Here is a 24,581-nt window from a genome sequence, read left to right on the forward strand (position 1 = left end):
ATAGGTATCTGTTGAGGTTGCTCCATGCTGTGCTTGGAGTCTAAAGACCTGGATGCTATAGAACCAGAACCACCCCTAACTGTGCCTGGGAGCAAAGTCACGTGACTTTCCTGAGCATCTTTTTTCTTACCAATAGGATGGAAACAGTGAGACCACTTGTGCTTCATCTATAAAGAGGAATGGGCAGTAGATTTTAGAAGTAAGCAATATGATGCATGTAAACATGCCTTGTGGATGTATGAGATAGAATAAGAGATTACCCTGACTATAGAGGACATTTCTTTTTTTAGATTGAGAGGGAACCAATATAAAGCTAGTTTTTCTGTTGAATCTCAGTTTACTTTGAATCAGACAAATTTGAAACTTGGGTTAAGGATTAGAGCCTTACAAAGTCACATTTTCCTGTACCAGTTAGAGTGTCCCAGCTTCCTTCATCTACACGAACTGGATCTTTCCTAATTCTGCTCTGTCCAGATTGCTTCCGAGATGGTGTTATAAGGCACAGTGCAGACATGTAACAAGTAGGACAGACTGTTGAACCCACTGGCTATACTTGTAAGTCAGATAGGAATCACTGGCAGCATTGTCATTTCTGTAAAGAAAGTTATCCTAAAAGGAAACTTATGTAGCATATCTTTTAGCATAAATTGATCATCAGAGGATGTCAAGACTTCCAGAACTAAGATCTTGGCAGTGTCGATGGCTAAATCAAGAGAGTAGTGTGTGTGTGTGTGTGTGTGTGTGTGTGTGTGTGTGTGTCAATTAGAATATACTGAACCCGTGAAGAATTTGAGACAGTTCTCTCCTGACCTCTGAAGATTTCCTGGGTGGCAAGTTAATTGCTCACAAAGTGATGATGCTTTCTTTTCTTAGTTTGGGTGCTCGCCTATAAGTGGCCTGGAGGACGGGATGATGGTGGAGAGGAATAGTATGACTCAGCTAATTTCTTGTTACATAAGCCTAGGGTAGCGACCTTCTCACTTACAAATCAAGGGCCAAAGGCTCCACATAGAGGAGTGCTTTTTACGTTTGACTTCTGACTGGAATTGACAAAGACATGCCTTAGTTAATACTTTTATTACTTCTTAAGGCAAAATGACTTAGTTTTTAAAGGCACAAAAGATTATGCTGCCTTAGAATATCTGAGAGGATAGAGTCAGTGTTTTCTTTCTAGAGTTTGTTTAGCAATGAAAATGGACTGACCGATCCTTAAGCCAATCAAAATAAAGCAATTGATAGATTGTCTTAAGTGCTTTTCCTTTTTTTATTTTGATATGAAATTCTTCACCTGTTCGAGCTCATAGCGCCTCTTCCAACATTTGGACTCTACGTTGCTTTCCTTGTCTCCTGGCTGGAAGGACTGAGGAGAGAGAAGGGAGTGCTATATTCTAGAATTAGTTGTCCAGAGTGCTGAGCGTTTGGTGTAATGATTCATAACGCTTTGTGTTTCCAGGCAGTGGACCGATCCAGTTGTGGCAGTTTCTTCTGGAATTACTCACTGATAAATCCTGTCAGTCTTTTATCAGCTGGACAGGAGATGGCTGGGAATTCAAGCTTTCTGACCCAGATGAGGTAAGAAGGGAGTGACTTGAGAGAACTGTATTAGAGGGAACTCTGGAAAAGGGTTGTGTGGGTCTGGTGATATTTTCTAGGATTAAAACCTCCAGCAAGTTACTTAGCCTATCTGAGCCTTAGTCTCATCATTCGGAAAACAGAGAAAATATCTACAATGCCCAGTTGTTTTCCAACTGATGAGATGCACATAATAGTAGGTACATAGTAGCCCTAAGTAAATATGAGTTGCCTTCTCTGACTTAGCATTTTCTTGGCCTGATGGCTCTGTGACTCTGAAAGGAACCAGACAATTCAAGAGGCCTTGGAAGATTGGTACAATTTGTTAATTAGTTTATTCTTTCACTCAGCAAATGCTTATGGACTGGTTACTCTGTGCCATGCCTAATTTTAAGAATTAAAAAACTAAAACAATGGACAAAACATACAACATTTCTGTTCTGGCAGGCATGAGAAGATATTGTGCCCCAGAACAGAACAGCTTTCTGCTGGGCAAAGGCAGGTACGATTTTAGCTCAGTTCTCCTCACCCAGCCCTTGAAAATTAGAATTCAGAGGAGATAGGTCAGAAAAATATCTTCTATGTACATGAGTTTCTAATAATCTTACTTGAACATCATGAGTCACTGTGAATGGGTACAGGCATACGAGCATGTAAATTTGGCTTATTTTATAGAATTCTACCTATTTTTTTTTTTTTTTTAAATCTCAGGTGGCCAGGAGATGGGGAAAAAGGAAAAACAAACCTAAGATGAATTATGAGAAACTGAGCCGTGGCCTACGCTACTATTATGACAAAAACATCATCCACAAGACAGCGGGTAAACGCTACGTGTACCGCTTTGTGTGCGACCTGCAGAGCCTCCTGGGATACACGCCCGAGGAACTCCATGCCATGCTGGACGTCAAGCCCGATGCTGATGAGTGATGGACACCAAAGGGCTGGAAAACTCTGCTGAGACATTTCAAAGAACAACCATGTCGGTTGGACTCTTAATTTTTAATTGTTATTCTATTTTTAATTTTCCAGAACTCATTTTTTACATTCAGGGGTGGGAGCTAAGTGAACTGCAGCTATAATCAATTATGTGTGGTTGGAAAAAGGAGAACCAGGGCTGGTGGGGTGGGAGGGACAAGGAATTCTTGAGCATATTTTCAGGAGAGAGAAAAGGGTCTTCTTAGAAGCTTGAAGAATCTGGCTTACGGGAGGAAGAAACAAATGTGTCCAATCATTTTTTAAAATCGTACATGAAAAAAAAATGTGTCTCAAGTTGTGGACCTATTAACAAAATTGAGGCATCAGGAGTCATGAGACTGATGAAAGGCAATTCATTTGCTTCTGTTTTTAGGTCTAGGAGGCCAAAAAAGAGGGAGATGGAGTAGAACAATTTGTTTGGGGGTTGCACTAAATCCCAAGGACTATTTACCTTTTACTGTACTTTTAAAACAAAGATGGACTTCAGTGGGGAGGGGCCAAAACTCTTTTTGTGTTAAAATTTATTTTATTAAATTTTGTGCCAGTATTTTTTTTTTTTCTTAAAAATCGTCTTAAGCTCTAAGGTGGTCTCAGTATTGCGGTATCATACAAGTTTGTGTTTATTTGCTGGCTGAGGATTCTGTCACAGTGAAAGAAAACTGTTTATATAGACCCCACTGGAAATGCAAAGTGCTGTCACTGAGATCAGGGATCCCAAATTCATGCAGCTTACATGTGAAGGAAAAAATACTGACTTGGGTACAAGGGAACTATGCATGTGAATTTCATCTATAATTTAAAAAAGTTATCATCACACCCCTTTACTTATTTGTCATTAGTGAATTTTTGGGGTCTTGACTTAATGTTGAGCTAAGAAGCATTAAGTCTTTGAACTGAATGTATTTTGCAGCCCTGGTTTGGACCACAGTAAATGTAGGAGCACTGTTAAAGCCATGGAAAGGAGCTTGAAGGAGAAAAATCGACTTGGTTCTTTATTGGTTCTGTACCTGTAACATATGACTTGGAATAAAAGCTGTGTGCATGGGCATTACCCCTCAGGTCTTAAGAAATAAGTCCTGAATGCATGTCGTTCCTAACTAACACTCTACACTTTCTCCTTTGTGTCTTATTTTCCAAGCATCCCACATTTATTGTCCCCCACCCCCATGATTCAGTAGAGAAATGTACAGCTTTCTGATTGGTGAATGCAAGGGTGCAGACATGACATGAGTCGAAGAGTGTCTGATAAAGCCATTAGACTCACTGGTTTTAGGAGAGATGGAAATTAAGGGAGCATATGCATTAAATGGGGCTTGACTGTCTTTGGGAGGAGAAATGAAAGGCTTTCCTTTGAAGGACTTAGGCTAGTTGAGTGGGATGTCAGGTAAGACTGCATGCAAAGTGAATAAGGCAGTCGCTTTTGTACTTGGGTCTGTTATCATGGCCACAGGGTAAGAGAAGGTTAATAATTGCAGAAGAGAGGAATGACTTGAAGGCAAAGGAAAAAGAAGAGAAGGAGCTTGATTGAAGAAAATAAGGAAGGCCATGAGATTTGAATATATTTTCAGTTCCCTCATCATGTAACTACAAGCTTAATTGACTGAGGCAGTTGTGAAGGATAATCTGAAAATTGGGTTTTTGGTCGGGGGACCAACATTTAACTAGTGAAGAAAAGTTTCTAATTCAATCAGAATCCCCCCACTATGTAGATGCCCAATTCAAAAAGGATGGCAACAATGGGACAGCTTTATAGACTTCAGAAAGAGAGGCAAAGGCGTTTAGGATGGGCTTCTCAGGGCTCGCCTTTCTTGGGCTCTAGTTGAGAAACTGGAAGTACTAACAACCTTCTAGCATATCTTCAAGAAAGTGGATTGTTCACTCCTAGGTCTTCTTGCAGACCCTACTTATCAGGAACTTAGCTCTGTGATTTATGAGTTTCCTCATACTGATACATTGGAGAGTCTACTTGGAAAGCAAAGGCAGAATTAGCCCAGTTGTATATTTTGATCTTCTTCCAAATGCAGGTGCCTTAATGAAGCTCTTGAAATATTTTAAGAGCTGCTCAGGGAGTGTTAGGCGGAACTGTTGGACTCCATTCTTTTTTCTTAGATTTTGTGATCTTTGTTGGGCACTGGCAAAGGGGTGTGTGTGTGTGTGTGTGTGTGTGTGTGTGTGTGTGTGTGCAGACAAGCAAAACTGCAGTTAAGATAATACCTGGGTTATCTAGGTAAGTCTTTCCACATTTCAGTAATGGGCGAGAGTAGAACCAAGGCTGGGTATCGGTCATGGCTTGCTGTTTGCAACCGGGCAAAAAATCACTTTCTCAACTCTTATCCATCTTTCCTATCACATTTATGCTGAAAACTCCCCTTGTGTGAGTGTGTCTTAACTCAGATAAGCAGATAAGGTATAAGAAAGTGCCTCCTCATGCTCCTCAGCCCGCTTGTTCACTCAGATGCCTTTCTCTATAGGTCCACCATTTTCAGTATTTATAGATAGTTTATTAGCTAAGACAGCTTTGTTGATCTGGCCAGATGCTTTTTCTCCTTCTGTCCAAAGGCCAGAGACCATCCCAGGAAGAGTGGTGGGTGGTTTATACACTGGAAATGCAGCAGAATTGTTGCATTTATGCTTTTTAAAAACACATGTCAGCTTCAGAGGAAGGATGGGCCAGTCTGGTTTAGCTGGGGGAAAACCTTATTTTCCTGGAGATGCCTTAACCCACATTGGTTTTGGCTGTAGGGTTCAGTCACTTTTGTTCCCTTCTCCATCTGGTGGGGGGTAGGGTGGACTTCCTTGCAGCGGAGCCCTGGTTTTGTGGTGATGGGGATTGGAGGTAGCATCCCAAGATCAGATGTGCTTTTCCTCACTTTGGAGATGAACACTCTGGGTTTTAGAGCATTAACCTGCCTAATCTTCGTGGTGAAAATTACGCCTTCATTCTTCTAGTCATGCTGTGCATGCTGCTTTCTCTGTTGGGGTCTATATAAATGTGTTGATCTCTTAACTACATTCCAAAGAAATTTCAAGGAACCAGAAATATATGTATACATATACATATATAAAATATATATATTAAAATGAAATTATCTCTATCAGGAATACTGCCTCAGTTATTGAACCTTTTTTAAGAATACTTTTTTTTTAAGCTGAGAAATATAAGGGTAAAACAGATGTTATATTGTGTTTGACTATTTTCCAACTTGTATTTTCATATAATTTATATTTTTTAAAAAGCTGAAAATTTAAAAGCAAGATGAAAAAAAGGAAAAGCAGGTGCTTTTTAAAAATCAGAACTGAGGTAGCTTAGAGATGTAGCGATGTAAGTGTCTATGTGTTTTTTTTAAATGCAAAAAAAATTTCTTATGGGGAAGTTATTGTTTGTTTATTTTAGTAGCTGATGCTGGCACATCATTTTGCTGGAGAGTTTTTTATATACTGTAGCCTGATTTCATATTGTATTTTAAACTGTGTGAGATTAAAAACAAAAAAATTCATTCATAACGATGTGGGTTTGGCTTGATTCTTTCCTGTCTGATTCATGTATGAAAGCAGGACAAATTAACCAACCAGAGACAAGCACGAGAAGGGTTGTAACTCTGTCTTGCTGATCTCACTAGCTCTGGACACTTTCAGATATAGAGACTTCCCAATAAAGTGAGAACTATAGAAGGAATATAGGGAAATATGATCGCACATCCCAGTTATTGAATGTATAGTGTCATCCCTTGTGGAATTCCTTGGCTTTATCACACCTCATTTTCTTCATGTCTGAAGGACTAAAAGCCACGCGAAAAATTTTTTAATGACTTAACAGATAAACATCTGATTTCAACTTGGTAAAGTTCCTGATCTTAGCACAGAAAGTCAGACATCTTTTCTGATGCTCTGGACAGGAACAGTATTCTTGTTTCTTCTTCTGATATTAATTTTCTCTGTGCCAATTTGGACCCGTCACATCCATCTCCTTGACCCCTATTCTCTCACTGGGACTAGAAGTTGCAACCGATAATATCTGTCAGAACCCCTCAGAAACCCATGTCATAAATAAAATCATATTTATAAATGCTCTGAGGAGGAGAGCTTAGGAACCCATCCTGCATGGTGCTTTTCTCTTGTTGTCGAAACTGTAGAAAGTGGATGTTTTTAATTAACACCAGCATTTGCAACATGGATCCCAAGTCACAGCTGGAAAGAGAATTTTTGCTGAATTGTTCACAAAGAGAGCTCTGTTTTTGGAAAATCTGTTTCTTCGGGCCTAAAGCTTGAGGTTTGCTGAGTGCATGTTAAGCACTGACTGTGTGGTCTAGCGGTCAGGGAGCCCAGCTGGCCACAAGGAGGGCTCTGGGTCCATCCCAGTCAAGCTACCACTGCTTAGGGACTTGGGGAGGATGGCTTGAGGTCCTTGTGTTTTTTAGTCTTCAGCTACGAACCTGGGCAAAGCCACAACTCCTGAGCCAACCTAAGGCCACATCTGAGCTATTTTCCCCCTGAATAAACATACATAGAGAATAGGTTTCTGCCTCAGTCAAGGATTTGGATAAAGAGCTTTCCTTCACTGCCAAGTTGCTGTTATCCCCCAAAGTATCTGATTTAATGCTGACCAGGTTAAAAGATACAACATGCTTGAATGAAATCAGCTTAGACCTCGTTTCTCAAACTAGGAGCTAAAGTTTAGCTGGGGAACTCTCAGACAACTGGGCTTTGGTGATCTCTCTTAATGATACTGCTGAGACCAACATTTTGAAGCCGTAGTGGTGGGAGCTGGGGGAGAGAGAGTATCCTCTTAAACAACTGCAGGGGGTGGGGGAAATGGAGTAGGGTTAATGTAGAAGGAGACACAGAGAAAGGAGGAGTCGTTCAAAAGAAGCTGGTGGTGCAAAATCTATAGACATCACAGGCTTTGGGGAGGCTGTGGGATAAGGAAATTGCCCGTGTGGATCTGGCTTGCCCCTGTGATGGTTTTGGAGCAAGTTCTAGCACCCATCCTCCTCCCATCAACACACACACACACACACACACACACACACACACACACACGCACGCGCACACATTTGAGCAACAGAGCTTTCCTGTAAAATGAAGTGTAACTTTTAACCAAACAAATGGAGTGTTGTAATTTCCGCTTTGGGTAAAATGAGATAGGCAATAGAGTCTGGAGGTTACACTGCCTGCCTGTGGGCTGATACTACGCCATCGAGATATTCAGTGTGGCTACCAGTGTTGGGACTCAGCCCATGCAGCTCAAGCAAACAATGGACTGCAGTAGGGTATTGGGTAGGTGGTCTTTGATTCTGGTGTTCCTTTTGAGGAAACACTCATGGACACTGAGTGGAAGCTGCCCCCTCAAGATGAACTTGAATCTCCTATTTTGTCTCTAGTAAGTCAGCCCTACGCATTTACGTTCCTGCCTGTAGAACTTGGGTTTGTGACCCCTGTGAAAATATCTCTCCACATTCCATGTTTACTTGGCACGAAGCTCATCTTATTCTAGAACCTACAGTGGAAGAGAACAAGAAGTATCGGGTTCATCGGGACCATCTGATTTCTAAGCTCTGTTCCTTCCATGATGCCATGCTGCCACCGAAGAACTGTGAAAGGTCTCCTATGGTGGTGCTAGCCAATGACTCACCATCTGTGGGAGATACATCCCCAGTTACTAAGAGGTATACACTTCACACACCAAATACGGGACAAGGCCAGTCTTCTTCCAGTAAGGAAGCTTTTCCACTTCCATGACCCTTTCCAACCTCTGCTTTTGCCCACTGGCTGCTCTGGAAGGTGGTTTGCAATACAGTTGTACGAAAGTCTTCCTGTCAATCAGATACTTGCCCCTCCAGGTAGCTGGCTTAGAGGCCTGGTTTGTGCCATTTTATGGGTATATTGGTTCGCACGGTGCTCATTGTTCACTGTTCTTTGGGATCTCCCTATGCTGAGAATTCTCACCTAAAAATGGCAGAAGGGAAAAGCAATTTCCTGGCAGCTCTTGCAATGAGGAAGATATTTAAAGAGTCTGATAAAAGCAGGTGTTGATCAATCAACTGGTGAAAAATTTAAAAGGCCCGAAGGTGAAAATAAACCATACACGAATTAGAGGGTATGGTGCCTCTGGCCTCTCTGCCCCTTGGCTGTTGCCATTTCCTGTTTTACTCAATGTCCTAGTTCCTTTCCCTTTTTCCATTTTCCTGAAAAATATCTTTTTCCTGGGAAAGCCAGTTTCATTCGATTGCCTGGTGTATCTCAGAGTAATGATGACGATGGTCATCTCCCCATAGCAACACTAAGGCATCAACAATGACCAGGTCTCAGGACCTGCTAGCAATTCCCAAAGCTCTTTTGAGTTTATCGTCCTGTCTCTAATCTCTCAACCCCGCCGTTCAGGCTTTTGTGCTCCCAGCCACAGCGTTTTTACGGAGCTTTGGCGTCAGGTCAACTTTGGTCCTCCATGTGATACCATATGAAGGAGCAAGGAGGTTTTCAGCAGCCACTTGTGGGGAATTACTGAGGGTCAGGAGATAGTCATTACTTTCTCCCAGCCTATTCCACGCTGTCAGCCTGAGCTATTGGCCCTGGGCAGTTGCAGGCTATCTTTAACCTTTCTACTGGTAAATCCTGAAATTTCACCTGTGACCCATCTTACACCCCTTCAAAGATGGTCTCTCAGATATGCCTAAAAATAGTAAATGACTTGAAGAGGTGGCAACCGTCTTTAGAAGGCTGGCAAATTGATGATGACTGGGATTGCCTTTTTAAGTCAATAATATTCCAAAGGTTAGAAGGAGACACGCTCCTGAGAACCTTGAAAAGGCTTTGAGAATTGCATATTGTTCTTGCATACCTGTCGTTGTTTTTACAGATCTCAGGGGAAGGTAAGTTCAAAATCGTTAAGAGTGATTGAATTGGGGAGTTCTGTCTGCTGATCTATTTCCCAGGTATACCATTTCCCCCCAATTTGTTCTGTTTTCCATGAGAATAAGAAAGTTTACTAGTACAAACAATATACCTTTAATCTGGGATATTTATTCATATTAGAAGAAAGGTAAGAGTGATGGTGGAGACAATGATTGGTGTTTAGAGGATAACGGATATTTCATTCAGGTATCTGTTTTTCTCTATGATCAAGTTTTCATGATGATAGCACAGATTGTACACTTGAGCCCAAGGGGATTTAAAGTATGTTCTTCACTGACCAGCCTTAGACCACTAGGGTACAATCATTAGGGTGTGGCTGGGAAGTGCATTAACTCTGGCCTCAGCCTTCTTGTTCAGAAGAGATTAGGGGTGAGAGTGGGCAACCTACCTAATTTTGAGGCATGTCAGCTGCCCTGGTCACTCATGTGAAACCTCTTTGACATCCCAGAACAGAGCCCTGACCACAAATTCCAAATAGCCTCTGCAACCACAAGTAACAACTGAAAACTGAAGCCCAGCTAACAAAGACTAAATTAAAACAAAGGTGATCACACATCTCGGTGTACCTGGGACTGTCTCAGTGTCCACTCATTGTCCTGGTATAATTATTCATAGAAGTTCCCTCCACTTCCATACTACTTTACAAGGTCTCCTTATGAAACTGCTTAATGTCCTAAAAGGTGATGAGTGTAAGAACAAACACTAGAATTCTAAATTCTACAGTTTAGAATCAAAAGGGACCTTAAAAATTATCTAGTTCAACCTTTTCAAACTGAGTTCTAGAAAGGCCAAAGAACATGCTTAGAGTCACCTCATTAGTGGCAGAACTGGTATTAGAATGTGGATCTGACTCTCCCCATGTCCTCCCCATGTCTTCCTCTACCATATGGAATCCCATTCAATTTGCAGGCTATCCTAGTTTAAACTATCCTAGTTTAAAGCTGATCCTAGTTGATTCAGAATCGATCTTTACAATTCTTTCTACTAGTTCTGATGGATTCCAACAGTTTGATAAATGCCGATGTTCAGGTTGGAAATGGGAGATGAAGAAAGGTGAATCCTGGCATGGCGGAAGGTCTTGGATCTCTTAGTTTTCAGAAACTGAAAATACAGTGTCTCTGAGATTGCAGTTTATGAGATTGTGGGATGGTATAGCTAGAAAGTGCCATATAAGATGACAGTACCAAACAAATGTGTCAGGTAACAAACATTCATCGAATACCTGCTATGTGGCTGGCGTTGGATTCAGCATGAGGAAAACCTTAAAGGAAAAGATAAACACACATTTTCCTTTACTCTGCTTTTAGTAAATTAAGAACTATAGACAAGTAAAGAGAGAATTACTATTCAGCGTAATAGCAGTGTGATTCAACATGTAGGAGGGGCACCTAACATGGAAGAATCTATATCCTAAAGGTGAGTAGCTTTTAGCTAGGTGGAAAGAGAAAGAGGTTTGGGTTGAGGCCTGCAGGTGAGAAAGTTTATAGACTGATAGAGAAACTGGCACAGGGTGAAATAGAGCGGTGGTGAGAGGTGAGAAGGGGGAGAATGGCGAGGCGATGATTCAGGGCTTCGTGGGCTGTGTGAAGAGTAAGGTGGAGCTCTGAGGATCTTCCCACGAGGTACATCACATGCTCTGATCTGTGCTTAGAAAAATCATTCTGGATGTAGAGCAGAGAATGGATCAGAGGGAACAAAGATGAAAGCAGAGAGGCCAGTTTGAATATGGTTTCATTTATTCATTTATTCTGCCTCTGACAGAATCAGTAGTGAGCTGTTTAGGAAATGGAATCGCCAGGACTGGGTGAAGGGTTAGTGTGGACGGATGGTGGGCTACTGTGCTAATACCAGGACTTTGGGTGGTATGCAATGACCACTATGACAGTCCTTGTCCATGATCACAATATCTTCAGAGTATGGATTTTAGATCTAGAAAGACCTTAGAGATAAAGTTCAATCCCCTCATTGTAGAGATAAAGGGTTTAAGGTGAGAAAGTTTAAGTGACTTGTCTAAGACCACATTGGTAAGTGGTGACAGAGGCAAAATGAGGTCTTAGGCCTACTGGTACCAAGGTAATCTGATGAGGACTCAGGGTTTATCTCTTCAAACACAGGTAAGAAATAGTCTATTTCTTCTTTCTTTCCTCTCTCTCTTCTTTCTTCATTTCTTTTCTTCCTACCCCTCCTTCCTCTGGAGACAAGAGCTATTTAGCTTACAAATGGATATGACAGTCCTCCCTACATGAATGACATAGGCTGTCTCTTCTCATTAGGGTGCTAATCTCTCCCTGGAGCCCTGGGCACCTGCCTCCACCTCAGGCTGTAATTGGAAGAGAAAGAGAAGGTGTTCATTTCTCTGCTCCAGCTGCCTGCTCCTCCTCAGCTTCCCCAGCTTCCTCAGCCCCATTTGCTGAGTGATCTCTGAACATTATTCCCAGAATTCTATTTGGGGCATAGAAAACAGCAGGTTACAGCTCACATTCCCAACTCAGCTTTTCATGCCATCTTTGTATCCCAGTCCCATAACTCCTCCTAGACTGCCAGCCTCTGTTTTTGTTGTTGTTGTTGTTGTTGTGTTTTATTTTGTTTATTTTAAATCTTTCTGTTATTTTATTCCTTGGTAATTATCCCTCTCTCTTTCTAATCCATTCTCTTTGTTCTCCCTCTTCTCGTCTTTCATATTTTGTATTCCTAGAGAGGAATATAAACATTTAGAGGACTCCACGCTAAACTGCCTGGTTTTAAATCCTGGCCCTGCTACTTGAGCTTTGTGACCTGGGGTAAGTTATTTCACTTCTCTGTGCCCCAGTTTCTTCATCCTTGAAATAGGGATAATAGTGCTAACCTCACAAGACTGAGGTGGTGATTGCCAAATAATATATGTTGGTGTCTGACCCATACTAAGTGTTATGTAAGTGGGAGCTATTAGTAAGCTTGAAACTACAGCTCGAGAAAGTCGTCTTCTCCTTTCTTTGTGAACCACTTTTTCCCCCTTGGATTCTTTGGACCAAGAGAAGACTTTAGCATTCATGGTAAGGACTCTGGAGGGCTTGTCTGCAGAGACAGGACTGTCTGTTTCCCGCCCTCTCGGCCCTGGGGCAGAACTCTGGGTGCCAAGGCCTCCCTGCCTGCTGCGGGCCCTGCCTGCTATTGCAGCTGCCATTGGGCAGAGCGCTGGCTGCGAGCACCGGTAGGCGGCGAACGCCGTTCCGCCAGCCAGAGGACTCAGCATTTTCCACGATTGCCTGTTCTGTTTGTTTTCCTCTTTGGGCTCCCCCCGCTGAGTGGGGGCTTCTGAATGATGTCCAACAGCAACGTTGAGCTGCCCAAAGTTTTCTCTTACTCTCGAGCTTAAGCCCTCCTCTTGTCTCCTCCTGTTGGCAGGCAGAAAGAAGCCGGGCTGGGCTGGCCCAGGCAGAAAGCTCCCACACAAAGTGCCATTGTATGGGGCTGGTCTCTGGGAGACAAATGAAAGAGATTTCAAAATCAACGGCAAGTTATTTTTGTCCATGGAAGGGCTAAAATGCCTTTATTTTCCATCTTGAAAATCAAACCTTAAGGGATCCTTGTGCTGCAGAGTGTGTTTTCATTTGCTCCGGTATTCAAACATTTCGGAGGGAGGCTTCCGAAAGACCTGGACTCGGAAAAGATGAAATCCAGACCTTTGCAGCTGATTTGTCCCTCCTCCAGGATGGAGTCTACTGGGGAGACCAGAACCTATTGCCACTCAGCCCTCAAACCCTTGAGCTTCTCTCTTGACAGTACTCTGAATCTTCCAGACTGGGCACCTTCTCGTTCCGGCCCCACCCGCTGATCCCGCAGCTCTTCACTGGCTGCCTTCAGCCTTCTGTATCTGAGTGAGTCCAACTCAGTACTATGGGGATCAACCTTTTCCTAGAGAAAGGGTCTCCTGGGGGAAAGGGCACACTCCAGGGATTGCACAGATTAAGACGTGGGATATAGGAAGAAACCATTAGAACTCCTATTAATATTTATTTTTGTATAAACATAAGAAATACATTTTTATTTACTAATATTGAATATACATATTGACCATGGTGCCTTCTGTCAGGCTTGCTTGGGGCATTTGCATGCATTTAAAGCACTGTATAGGAAAGTGGGAATTATGTAATGTCAAAGGAGTGTCTACACTGATGCCCTTATTTTTTTTTTTTTGCTTTTAGCATATTATGATGTTTTAAGGTTTACAGATACACCACGAGTAGATTTAGAAACCAGATTATCTAATTTTAACCAAATAATCCTCACAAAATGGACAAATGGCTTGAAATGTTTCCTGCAGTACAATCGAATCGTAGACAATAGGGGTAATTCAAGCACACAAAGACAAGAAGAAAAGCCGTATTACTTCTTCTACTCCTGGAACAAATTATTTGCCAGTCATATAGAGAGGTTAAAACAACAATGATTTAATTACATTTGGCCAGATAATTTTCCAAATTATCAACAATATATTAAATATAAATTTATATCCATTGTCATTAACGTTGATTAGTGCCATAGGGTATTATGTTATTAATCAATACTAATAGATATTAGGCAGTGCATCTAATTTACAAATGAATATGCATATATTGGAAGTAGTACTTAAAGATATTTACTGATGAAAGTATAGGACCAGAAAAATTTGGGGATGACTGCTCTAAAGGCATATTTGCTGGGAGCCAGCAAGAGTTTTGCTTATGGTGGAGAAAGCTCAACATTTGCTATCAGTTAAAATCAGAGTTGTTTAAATTTTAAGTATATCACTTAATAAACTACGTGGCTTTGGAAATACATTTAATTTCTCTGAGTTTCAATTTCCACAAAATCACAATGACGACAGTTACTTCACAGGTCTATTTTGAAGATCAATGAAATAATTCATGTTAAGTACATAGAAAAAGACTTATCACATACTAGTTGCTCAAGACATGTTTGCCTTTCCCATTCTCACCTCGCTTCTATGAAACTAGGGAAGATGAGAGGGTTTAAAATGGATCTCGATTTCCATGAAATTCTACTACTGACTTTCAGAGGGCATTCTCTTATGGCTGAGAAGATAAGCTCATGTTTTTCAACACATTATTGATTGTCTGTTCTTGTCTCTGAGAGGTGAGAAGATGTGAGAGTGTATGTATTTAGAAACCACTCTGGGCAGGCCTTCCTAGTGGCTTCCAAACGAGTATGCAATAAATGGTCGTGTGTCAGTTTTCGTCCAGTTCCTAGCAGACCATATTTTTATATCAGTAGGTATAACACAACAGTACCACAATTGGCAGATATAGCCCCGCCTCCACCCCCATAATGCAACTCAGCCAAAGGTCTCAGTAGTGAATGAGCCATGGAAACTGGGAAGCACCCCCTTAGTCTGGGGCCTGGGTTTTGGCAGAGGATTTGGCACAGCTCAGCTGTGCTGTAAAAGAGGCAATGTGTGTGAGGGTGGGGAGGGAGTGAGGCTTAGTTGTTCTGGTTCTTCTCCCCAGCTCCCGTTTTGCACAAGGATGCAAGAGGAAGAATGGCAAAACCATTTCAGTGTGATAGTCATACTCTTACTCTCTACAGACTCTCATTTATAACTGTTCCTCAAACTAGGATTTAGATGATCTCATAAAAGTCATATGCTAGCTTTGAAAGCACATCAACCAGTTTGCACATATGGAAGCTCCTTACTCATCAGAACCCCTCCCCCCTTTCCAAACAGAGCTTCAGACACAAGTCAATTCAAGATCCCCATCTTGCAAATTGACCTGGGGGAGTTTTCTGGGAGTCAGAGACTCTGTTTCAAGCTTTAAGACAATGACCAATGAATGTTCATTCACAGTTCTAAGCTGGGAAATGCAAGAGAAAGCAAATGAGGTTTTAAAGCCCATTATCTAAAGTATGTTGTAGATATTGAAGAGACTCACTTCACAAAGAAAGAGCCTCCAGCAAAAGGTGAGTTGGCATGACCTGAACACAGTTGACAATGAAACTGGTCTGGTCCGTTGCTCTCTGGATGACCTCACTAGTGGATTCTCCCATAGTCCATTCCAGACAGGTGAACAATCTGTGAGTCAGGCTTGCCTGGGCAGGAGCCAGCTGATACAAAGAATACACCCATTCCTGTAACCTGCCAGCCTTGACCCTTGCCTTCTGAGAGTTTACTCCACCTGGGGACAAAGCAGCCTTATAGGCTGTCCACAGGTTGAAAGGAAGGAACATATTCCTCCCCTCTCCCACCACCTGCCATGCAGGTTCCCAGAACCCTTGATTTTCTCTGAGCCACCCACTTGTCTTCTAGCTTCAGGTTAGACTTCCTTGAGTTTCAGATTTACTGTACTTGATTCATGACTCTTCCTTCATGAATAATTCACTGCCTGTTTAAGAGTGAACTACCAGAGTCCAATGTGGCAATTCCTAAGCCTGTAGACAGTAATATATTTTGGGGGCTTTTCTATCTTGCCAAGCATTCTTTGCTCTGAATTTCAAAAGTCCATCTCAGAGACTTAATTCTCTCTTTAGAATCAAAACATGGATTTAGGAAGCAGGGAGACCTAAGATCAAGTTGAGGGACCTTGGACACATAACAACTTGTTAAAACCACTATTTCTTTTTTTTTTTTGCAAATGAGATAATACTTTGTAGAACTGTTAGGTTGATCAAATTGAATAATGTAATAAAATGCTTTTTAAAGGACCCAAGATACAGTGAATGCTCAATAAACATTAGTTTCCTTTCCTTCATCCATTCTACAAGACAGAGACAGAGCCCCCCCCACAATACTTTCATTCTTTCATTCTTTTTAAAATATTAGTTTCTGTATTTAAAAACAACTTGTTTATATTAAAAATTTAGATAACACTGAAAAATAGAAGGTAATTTTTAAAATCACCTTATATTCTTCATTATTGAAATTTCAGCATAAATTCTTTCAGAATTTATACATATACATGTATATTTGATACTACACATGCTTTTTTCATTGAAGTAAAATTCACAACAGTGATATTCACAAGTCTTAATTCTTTAATTTGATAAATCTGTGCAAGCAGAACACTCCAGAAAGTTCGCATATACACCCTCTGCAGTCAGTTATTATTCTGATTTCTATTCCAGTGGGTTAATTCTGCCAGTTCTTGAACTTCATAGTTCATGGGGCATTGGGTAGAGTGCTGAGAAGGGTTTTGCAACAGTCATGGAACAAAATTAGCCCTAGACTGAATGCTATTCTACTTCTGCCTAATAAAGAATAGAAACAAGATTCAAAAGGGTCAAACTTTTTCCAAGTAACTTAGCTCAAGAATATTTTTAGGAATACAAAAATATCCAGCAAATCCACAGTGTCTGGTATCTAATAAAAAAAAAAAAAATCACCAGGCATGCAAAGAAGAAGGAAAATATGATCCATAATGAGGAAAAGAATCAGTTAGTTGGAAATTTCCCAGAAGTGACACAGGTAATAGAATTAGTACACAAGGATATTAAAAGAGAGTAACAATTTTACATATTCAAATAGCTATAAGAACGGCCGAACATTCTAAGTAGAAATATGGAGCATGTGAATATAAGATCCAAGTTAAACTTCTAGAGATGAAAACTATAATGTCTGAGATGAAAGGTATACTGGATGAGACTGATGGCAGATTTAACACTACAGAAGAAAAGTAGTTAACAAACTTAAAGTCATAGCAACAGTTACTATCCAAAATAAAGCATATAGAAAAGAGAGGCTGAAAAGAAAATGAGTAGAATGTCAATGAGCTGTGAGACAATTTTAAGTGTCTGAATAAACATATAACCGGAATCCTCAAAGGGCCACAATGTGTGGTATAAAAACTATTTGAAAAATTATTAATGGCTGAAATTCCATTAAAGCTATAAACTCACAGACTCGAGATGTAGAATCCCAACAAACCCCAAGAACATGAAATTTCAAAAGAATTACTCCAAAGTACATTATATTTAAATTGCTTAAAACCAGTGATAAAGGAACCTTAAAAGTACCCAGAGAAGAAATACATATTATATACAGAGAACAAAAAGTAAGAATAACAGATTCCTTATCAGATACAATTCAAGCAAGAGGACAGTGCACAGCGTCTTTAAAGTACAGAAAGAAAAAAATTAGTCAACCTATAATTCTTTACTTAGTAAAAATATCTTTCAAACACAAAGGCAAAACAAAGACTTTTTCAGATATAAAATATTGAGTTTATCACTCATAGAACTGTACTATAAGAAATCATAATGTCTTAGAAATTATCATTATAAGAAAAAAAATTGCAAGTATGGGTTGTGATGGATGTTAACTAGACTTATTGTGGTGATCATTTTGTAATATCAAAATAGAATAAAATAATGTACAAAACAATAAAAAAGATATGAAAGATATTCTTTAATCAGATAGAGAATAATACCAGATGAAAATATAGATGTACAGAATAGAATTGGTAATAGTAATTATATGGGAAAATATAAAATATGCTTTTTCTTATTTAAGTCTGTTTGAAATCACAGCGATTGTTGAAAGAAACATGAGAGCAATGTAAGGTGGGGCTTATTTCATATGTAAAAATAAAATGCGTGACAACAGTAGTATAAAGTTCAGGAGACAGGGAATGGAAGTATATTTTAAGGTTTTCTAAATATATGTAAAGTGGTATAATATCATTTGAAAGCTGATTGTGATAAATTAAAGACATATTTCATGAACCAAAATTAACCATTAAAATAATACAAGAGAGAAAATGAAATTATTAAAAATATTCAGTTAATCCAAAAGAGAGTTTAAAGAGAGGGGGAAATGAACAAAAAACAGATGAAACAAATAGAAAAAAAAAAGTCAGCTGGTAAATTTAAAACCAACTGTATACATAATTACATTAAATAGAAATAGTTTAAACATCACAAATTAAAAGTCAGCCATCTCAGAATTATAAAAAGTCTCAAGTATATATTACCCACAGGCATGCATTTCAAATATAGAGATACAAATAGGTTAAAATTAAAGGCAAAAAACTATATACAATATTAATACCAGTCAAACTAAAGCCAGAGTGGCTATATTAAGATCAGAAAAATTGGATTTTAGAACAAAGAGTATTACAAGAGATAAAAAAGTTCATTTAATAATGATAAAGTGGTCACCAAGATGACATAACTATCCTAAATGTTTATGCACCTAAAAATTGAGTTTCACTGTACATGAGACAAAAGCCAATGAAATGAGAGAAGCAAAAGAATCCACATTGTAGTCAAAGATTTTAATAACTGATAGAAAATACAAACAGAAAGTCAGCAAGTATCTAGAAAATTTGAACAACATTGTTAATCAAATTGATTTAATTGACAGTTATAGAGTACTGTGCCCAACAATAGCAAAACACGCTTTCTTTTCAAGCATCAATAAAACATTTACCAAGATAGACCATATGTTGTGTTATAAACAAAACTAATAAATTTGAAAGGAGTCAAGTCATAGAAAATTTGTTCTATAGCTGCATGGAATTAAATTAAAAATTAGTATGAGAAAGATTGCTAGAAAATTCCCAAGTAATCCCAAGCTAACATACATAAATAACTCATGGATCATAGAATAAATAAAAAAAAAAAATTGCAAAGTATTTCAAACTGAATGAAAATGAAAACACTAAAAATTGTGTATTCAAAGAAAACTTAAGGGGACATCTATAGCACAAAAAACATTACATTAGAAAATAAAAAGTCTTCAGAATAATGAACTCGGTTTTCACCTTAAGAAACTAGGGGAGGAAAAGCATATGAAACCTAAAGAAAGTAAAAGAAAAGTCATAAAAAGATCAGAGCCAAAATCAGTGAACTAGAAAACAGAAAAGCAATAGAGAAAAACCAATGAAATCAAAAGATAATTCTTCAAGAAGATCACTAAAATCAATAATCTTCTAGCTTGATTGATCACGAGAAAAAGAGAACACAAATTGCTAATATCAAGAATGGCAGAGCTGGCATGGCTAATTTCTGAGGATGTTATGATATAATAAGGGATAAAATAGTAAATACTGAATAATTCCAGTTATATGAAATTATAGAAAAGAGTAAATTATTCAGTACAGAGAGAAAGCAGGTCAGTAGTTGCTGGGAATGAATGGATTACAAATGGGCACAAAGGAACTTTTGGAGTTGATTAAATATTTTTTATTTTGATTGTGGTTATGGCTTCATGAGTATGTATATATTCCAAAGCAGATTAAATTGTGTGCTTTCCACGTGTGCTGTTTAGTATATTTTAATTATCCCTTAATAAAGTTTTTTTTAATGTTATCAGTAGCTGATTAGCTCAGTTGGTTGATGTCTAGTGTCAATGAGGCCAAGATCATAAGCTTGAGTCATTCATAGGCCAGTTAGCTTCTCTGTTTCCAGTAGCAAGAAAATGCACCTCTCTTTTTCCTAAATTTTAAGGTCATTGAATTAGAGTGTGAATGCCTCAGGGAAATCCATAACCCCACAAGGAAAAATTAATTTCTCCAAGTAAGTTGCTTATAGGCAATGGATCTTAGCAGACTCTTGCTTTATAATGGAAAGCACTGTATTTTCTTTTTCTAAAAATCCCTCTTAATTCTGAATTTCACTTTTCCCCCTAATACTAAAGACCTATTAATTGACACATGAAGACTAAACATCTAAGTAATTATCCCTTATATAAGTGACCTTATACATATATTTTCATGTCATTTCTTTGCATCTAAATATATGTTCTCCCCCTTTCTTCTTTTTAATATAATTTAAATAGCTTCATTGAGGAGTAATTGGCATATAATAAATTGTAAAATTAAAATGTACAGTTTTATAGGATTTGACATTGTATACTGTGAAACCATTACCCCAATGAAGCTAAAGAATATATCCATCACTCCAAAGTTTCCTTAAATCCTTATGTAATCCCTTCCTGCCACATAACATTCCAACTTTATTTCCTGTTCTCAGGTAACCATTGATCTATTTTCTGTCACTGTAGATTACTTTGCATTTTTCAGAATTTTGTGTAAGTGGAATGATATACTATGTATTTTATTTTAATCTAGTTTATTTCCTCAGCATAACAATTTTGATAGTCACTCATGTTGTATTTATCGACGATTTGTTTCTTTTGATTGCTTAGCAGTATTTTATTGTATAGATAAACCACAGTTTGTTTACCCAATCATTTGTTGGTGTATATTTGGGTTGCTTACAAATGTTGGTTATTACAAATAACCAACAGTCATATAAAAGTCTTTGTTTGGACATATGTGTTTATTTCTCTGACTAAATACCTAGGAGAGGAATGGCTGGGTAACGTAGCAGATGTTATTTTTAACTTTTTGTTTTAAATCAACTTTTTTTTTTTCTAAATAAAGACTATTTTTTTAAAGTAGTTTTAGGTTTACAGCAAACTTGAGAAGGTACAGTGATTTCCCATGTACCACACCCCATTCATACATAGCCTCCCCCATTATCAACATCACTCACCAGAAAAGTACATTTTATACCCAGGATAACCCTACATTGACATATCATACCATGCAAAGTTCAAGATTTGTCTTAGGATTTACTCTTGGTGTTTACCTTCGATGGGTTTGGAAAACATAATAATACATATTCATCATTATAATATCAGAGTATTTAAGCTACCCTAAAAGTCCTCTGTGCACTCCTTGTTTATCTTCCCTGACTCCTATCCACTACAATCACTGACTGTTTTGGCTCCATAGTTTTGCCACTTCTGGAATTTCATACAGTTGAAATCATATAGTATGTAGCCTTCTCAGACTGACTTTGTTCACTTAAAAATATGCATTTAAGTTTCCTTCATGTCTTTCTATAGCTTAATAGCTCATTTCTTTTTAGCATTGAATGATGTTCTATTATCTGGATGTACCAGTTTATTTATCCATTCATCTACTGAGGGACATCTTGGTTGCTTCGAGGTTTTGGAAATTATAAATAAAGTTGCTATAAACATCTATGAAGATTTTTATGTGGATATAAGTTTTCAAGTCCTTTTGGTAAACATCAAGGAGGACTATTGATGGATTGTAAAGTAAGAGTATATTTAATTTTGTAAGAAACTGCCAAACTGTCTTCCAAGTGGCTGTAGTATTTTGCATTCCCAGTGGCAGTGAGTGAGAGTGCTTGCTACACATCTTTGTCAGCATTTGGTGTAGTGAGTGTTCTGGATTTTGGCCATTCTGCATACATGCGTGGTACTGTCTTGTTTTAATTTGCATTTGATGCAAATTTAATTTTAATTTGTGTTTGATAACATATGATGTGGAGCATCTTTCCATATATTTATTTGCCATTTGTATCTCCACTTTGGTGAGGTGTCTGTTAAGATTTTTGGCCCATTTTTAATGTTTATTTGTTTTCTTATTGTTGAGTTTTAAGAGTTTTTGTATATCTGATAAACCATTCTTTATCAGATGTGTCTTTTGCAAACATTTTCTCCCAATCCATGTCTTGTCTTACTCTCTGGATATTGTCTACTTCAGAGCAGAGTATTTTTTTTTCCATTAAAAAATTTTTAAAATTGAGTTATAAATGAAATATAATTTTAATTTCAATTATACCTCAGTTTTTAATTTTAGTGAACTCTAGCTTATCAATTACTTTTCTTGGATTATGTCTTTGGTGTTGTATTAAAAAGATATCACCATATCCAAGATCATCTAGGTTTTCTTCTATGTTATCCTAGGAGTTTTATAATTTTGTATTTTACGCTTAGGTCTTTGATCCATTTTGAGTTAATTTTTATGAAGGGTGTAAAATCTGTGTCTAAATTTATCTTTTTGCATGTAGATGTCTTGTTTCAAGACCATTTATTGAAAAGACTCTCTTTATTGTATTGCTTTTGCTCTTTTTTTCAAAAATCAGTTAATTATATTTATGGGGATCTATTTTCAAGCTCTCCAGTCTGTTCTATTGATATGTTTGTCTCCTCTATAGTCAATGCTATACTATCTTGATTATTACAGCTTTATAAATAAGTCATGAAGCTGAGTAGCATCAGTCTTCCAACTTTGTTCTTTTCCTTCGATAATGTGTTGGAAATGCTGCTTTTGTTGTTGTTGTTTTTTGGTGGTCTTTTTGGTCTTTAAATCAACATTTTATCTTATAATAGATTTAAGTTTACAGAAAAGTTTCAAAGACAGTACAGAGTGTTTCCATATGCCATACACCCAGTTTTCTCTGTTATTGACAACTTACATTAGTTTGGTACATTTTTCACAATTAATAAACCAATATTTATACATTATTATTAACTGAAGGCCATATTTTACTCAAATTTCTTTAGTTTTTACCCAATGTTCCTTTTCTGTTCCAGGATCCTATCCAGATTACTTTGTTACATGTTTCCTTAGTTCCTCTTGCTGCGATGATTTTTCAGACTTTCCTTGTTTTTGATAATCTTTACTGCTTTGAGAAATATTGGTCAGGTATTTTGTAGAATGTTCTTCAACTGAGATTTGTCTGATGTTTTTCTTCTTATTAGACTGGGATTATATTTTGGGGAGGTATGTTTGCTTTTAAAATACTTCTATAGCATTTTTCATAGTAATTATACCATATTACCTTTTCACCAGCAGTATTTGAGAATAGTATTTTGTTTGCTTCTCATCCTTGTCAATACTTAATATGGTCAGACTTTTTACGTTTAGATGTTCTAATGGGCATAATGAAGTATCTTTGTGGTTTTAAGTTGAATTTCCTAATGAATGATGATGTTCAATGTTTCTTCATATGTTGATGGGAAATTTATATAGCTTCTGTAAAGTGTCCAAATCTTTTGTCATTTTCTTATTGCATTGTTTATCTTCTGCTGATCTGTAAGAGTTCTTTCTACGTTTTGGATGCAAGTTTTTTTGTTGCTGTCGTTAAATATCTGTACTCTGAATATTTTCTTGCATTCTGCAACTTATCTTTTCATTTTCTTAATAGAATCTTTTGAAGAGCAGACTTTAAAAAAATGTTTTGATGAGATTCGATTTAATAATTTTCTTTTTTGTGGTTCATGATTTTGGCATTCTATAAAAAAATATTTAACTCAAAAATTTTCTTCTATGCTGACTTGCAAAAATTTTGTAGTGTTAAGCTTTTCATTTATGTCTATGATTCATTTGAGTTAATTCTTGTGTATTGTTGAATATAGATCAGCCAATTTTTCCATAAAGATATCCAATCACTGTACTACCATTTGTTGAAAAGATTTATCTATACAATTTTAGCATACTTGTCTAAAATCAGTTGAATAAATTTTTATGAGTTTGTTTCTAAACCTTCCATTCTACTCCACCAATCTATACATTTATTTTACTTACCAATATCAATCTATCTTGGTCACCACTGTTTTATAGTAAACTTTGAAATTAGGTAGCTAAGTCTTCCAACTTTGTGTTGTTGTTAATAATAAAAATTGTTTTGATCTTTCGCATTTCCAAAGAAACTTAAGAATCCACTTAATTTTGACAAACAGACTTGATGGAATTTTGATTGATAGTGCACTGAATCTATAGATTGATTTGGGAAGAATTACTATCTTAACAATATTTAGCCTTCCTGCTCATGTGCATGATAAATCTTACAATTTATTTTGGTCTTCTTTAATTTCTCTCAGGAATATTTTATTTTTAGTGTGTTCCTAGTCATCTTTTATTAGATTTATTATTATTAAGTATTTTATATGTTGTGGCAACACTATAAATGGAACTTAAAAATGTATTACTTTCTATTGTTGGCTGCTAATGTATACTTATTTATGTTTGTCTGTGGGTCTTTGATCATATATACGTAGTTAATTCTATAATGTGAGTTAATTCCATTTTGGGTAACTGATATTTTTGTTAGCTTTTACATGTCATGAACAAAAGTATAACACTTGATATAAATTTTCCTATCTGATGCTTGCTGTCAAGATCAATAGTTAGGAAGGGGTACCTGTTAAGTGCCATACCTGTTTCAATTTCCCATCCGTTATTCCATTTTTCTTACATGACATTAATTTGAATAACATCTTTGAAATTTTTGGCCATAAAACTTAGACAGCTCTTATTTCCACATCTGTAAAATTCAGAATAATAGTAGTTAGTATTTTTTGAGAATTCCTGCTATATGTAAAGCTATGC

At 37.7% G+C, this 24,581-nt stretch overlaps 1 protein-coding gene and 1 pseudogene across 1 annotated transcript in view; both read left to right on the plus strand.

The window, feature by feature from the left end:
• The window catches only part of ETS1 (ETS proto-oncogene 1, transcription factor), a 32,125-nt gene extending 26,074 nt beyond the window's left edge, over positions 1 to 6,051 (plus strand). Inside the window, exons 6-7 of the mRNA XM_011367212.1 lie at positions 1,454 to 1,572; positions 2,284 to 6,051. Coding sequence (XP_011365514.1) covers positions 1,454 to 1,572; positions 2,284 to 2,499 — 335 coding nt within the window. The 3' untranslated portion in view covers positions 2,500 to 6,051. The remainder of the gene's footprint in view (positions 1 to 1,453; positions 1,573 to 2,283) is intronic.
• A 1,956-nt stretch (positions 6,052 to 8,007) lies between these two features.
• LOC105296859 overlaps positions 8,008 to 24,581 on the plus strand; it is a 109,047-nt pseudogene continuing 92,473 nt past the window's right edge.

This window comes from Pteropus vampyrus, unplaced genomic scaffold, assembly GCF_000151845.1.
Source record: "Pteropus vampyrus isolate Shadow unplaced genomic scaffold, Pvam_2.0 Scaffold130, whole genome shotgun sequence".
Taxonomy (NCBI): domain Eukaryota; kingdom Metazoa; phylum Chordata; class Mammalia; order Chiroptera; family Pteropodidae; genus Pteropus; species Pteropus vampyrus.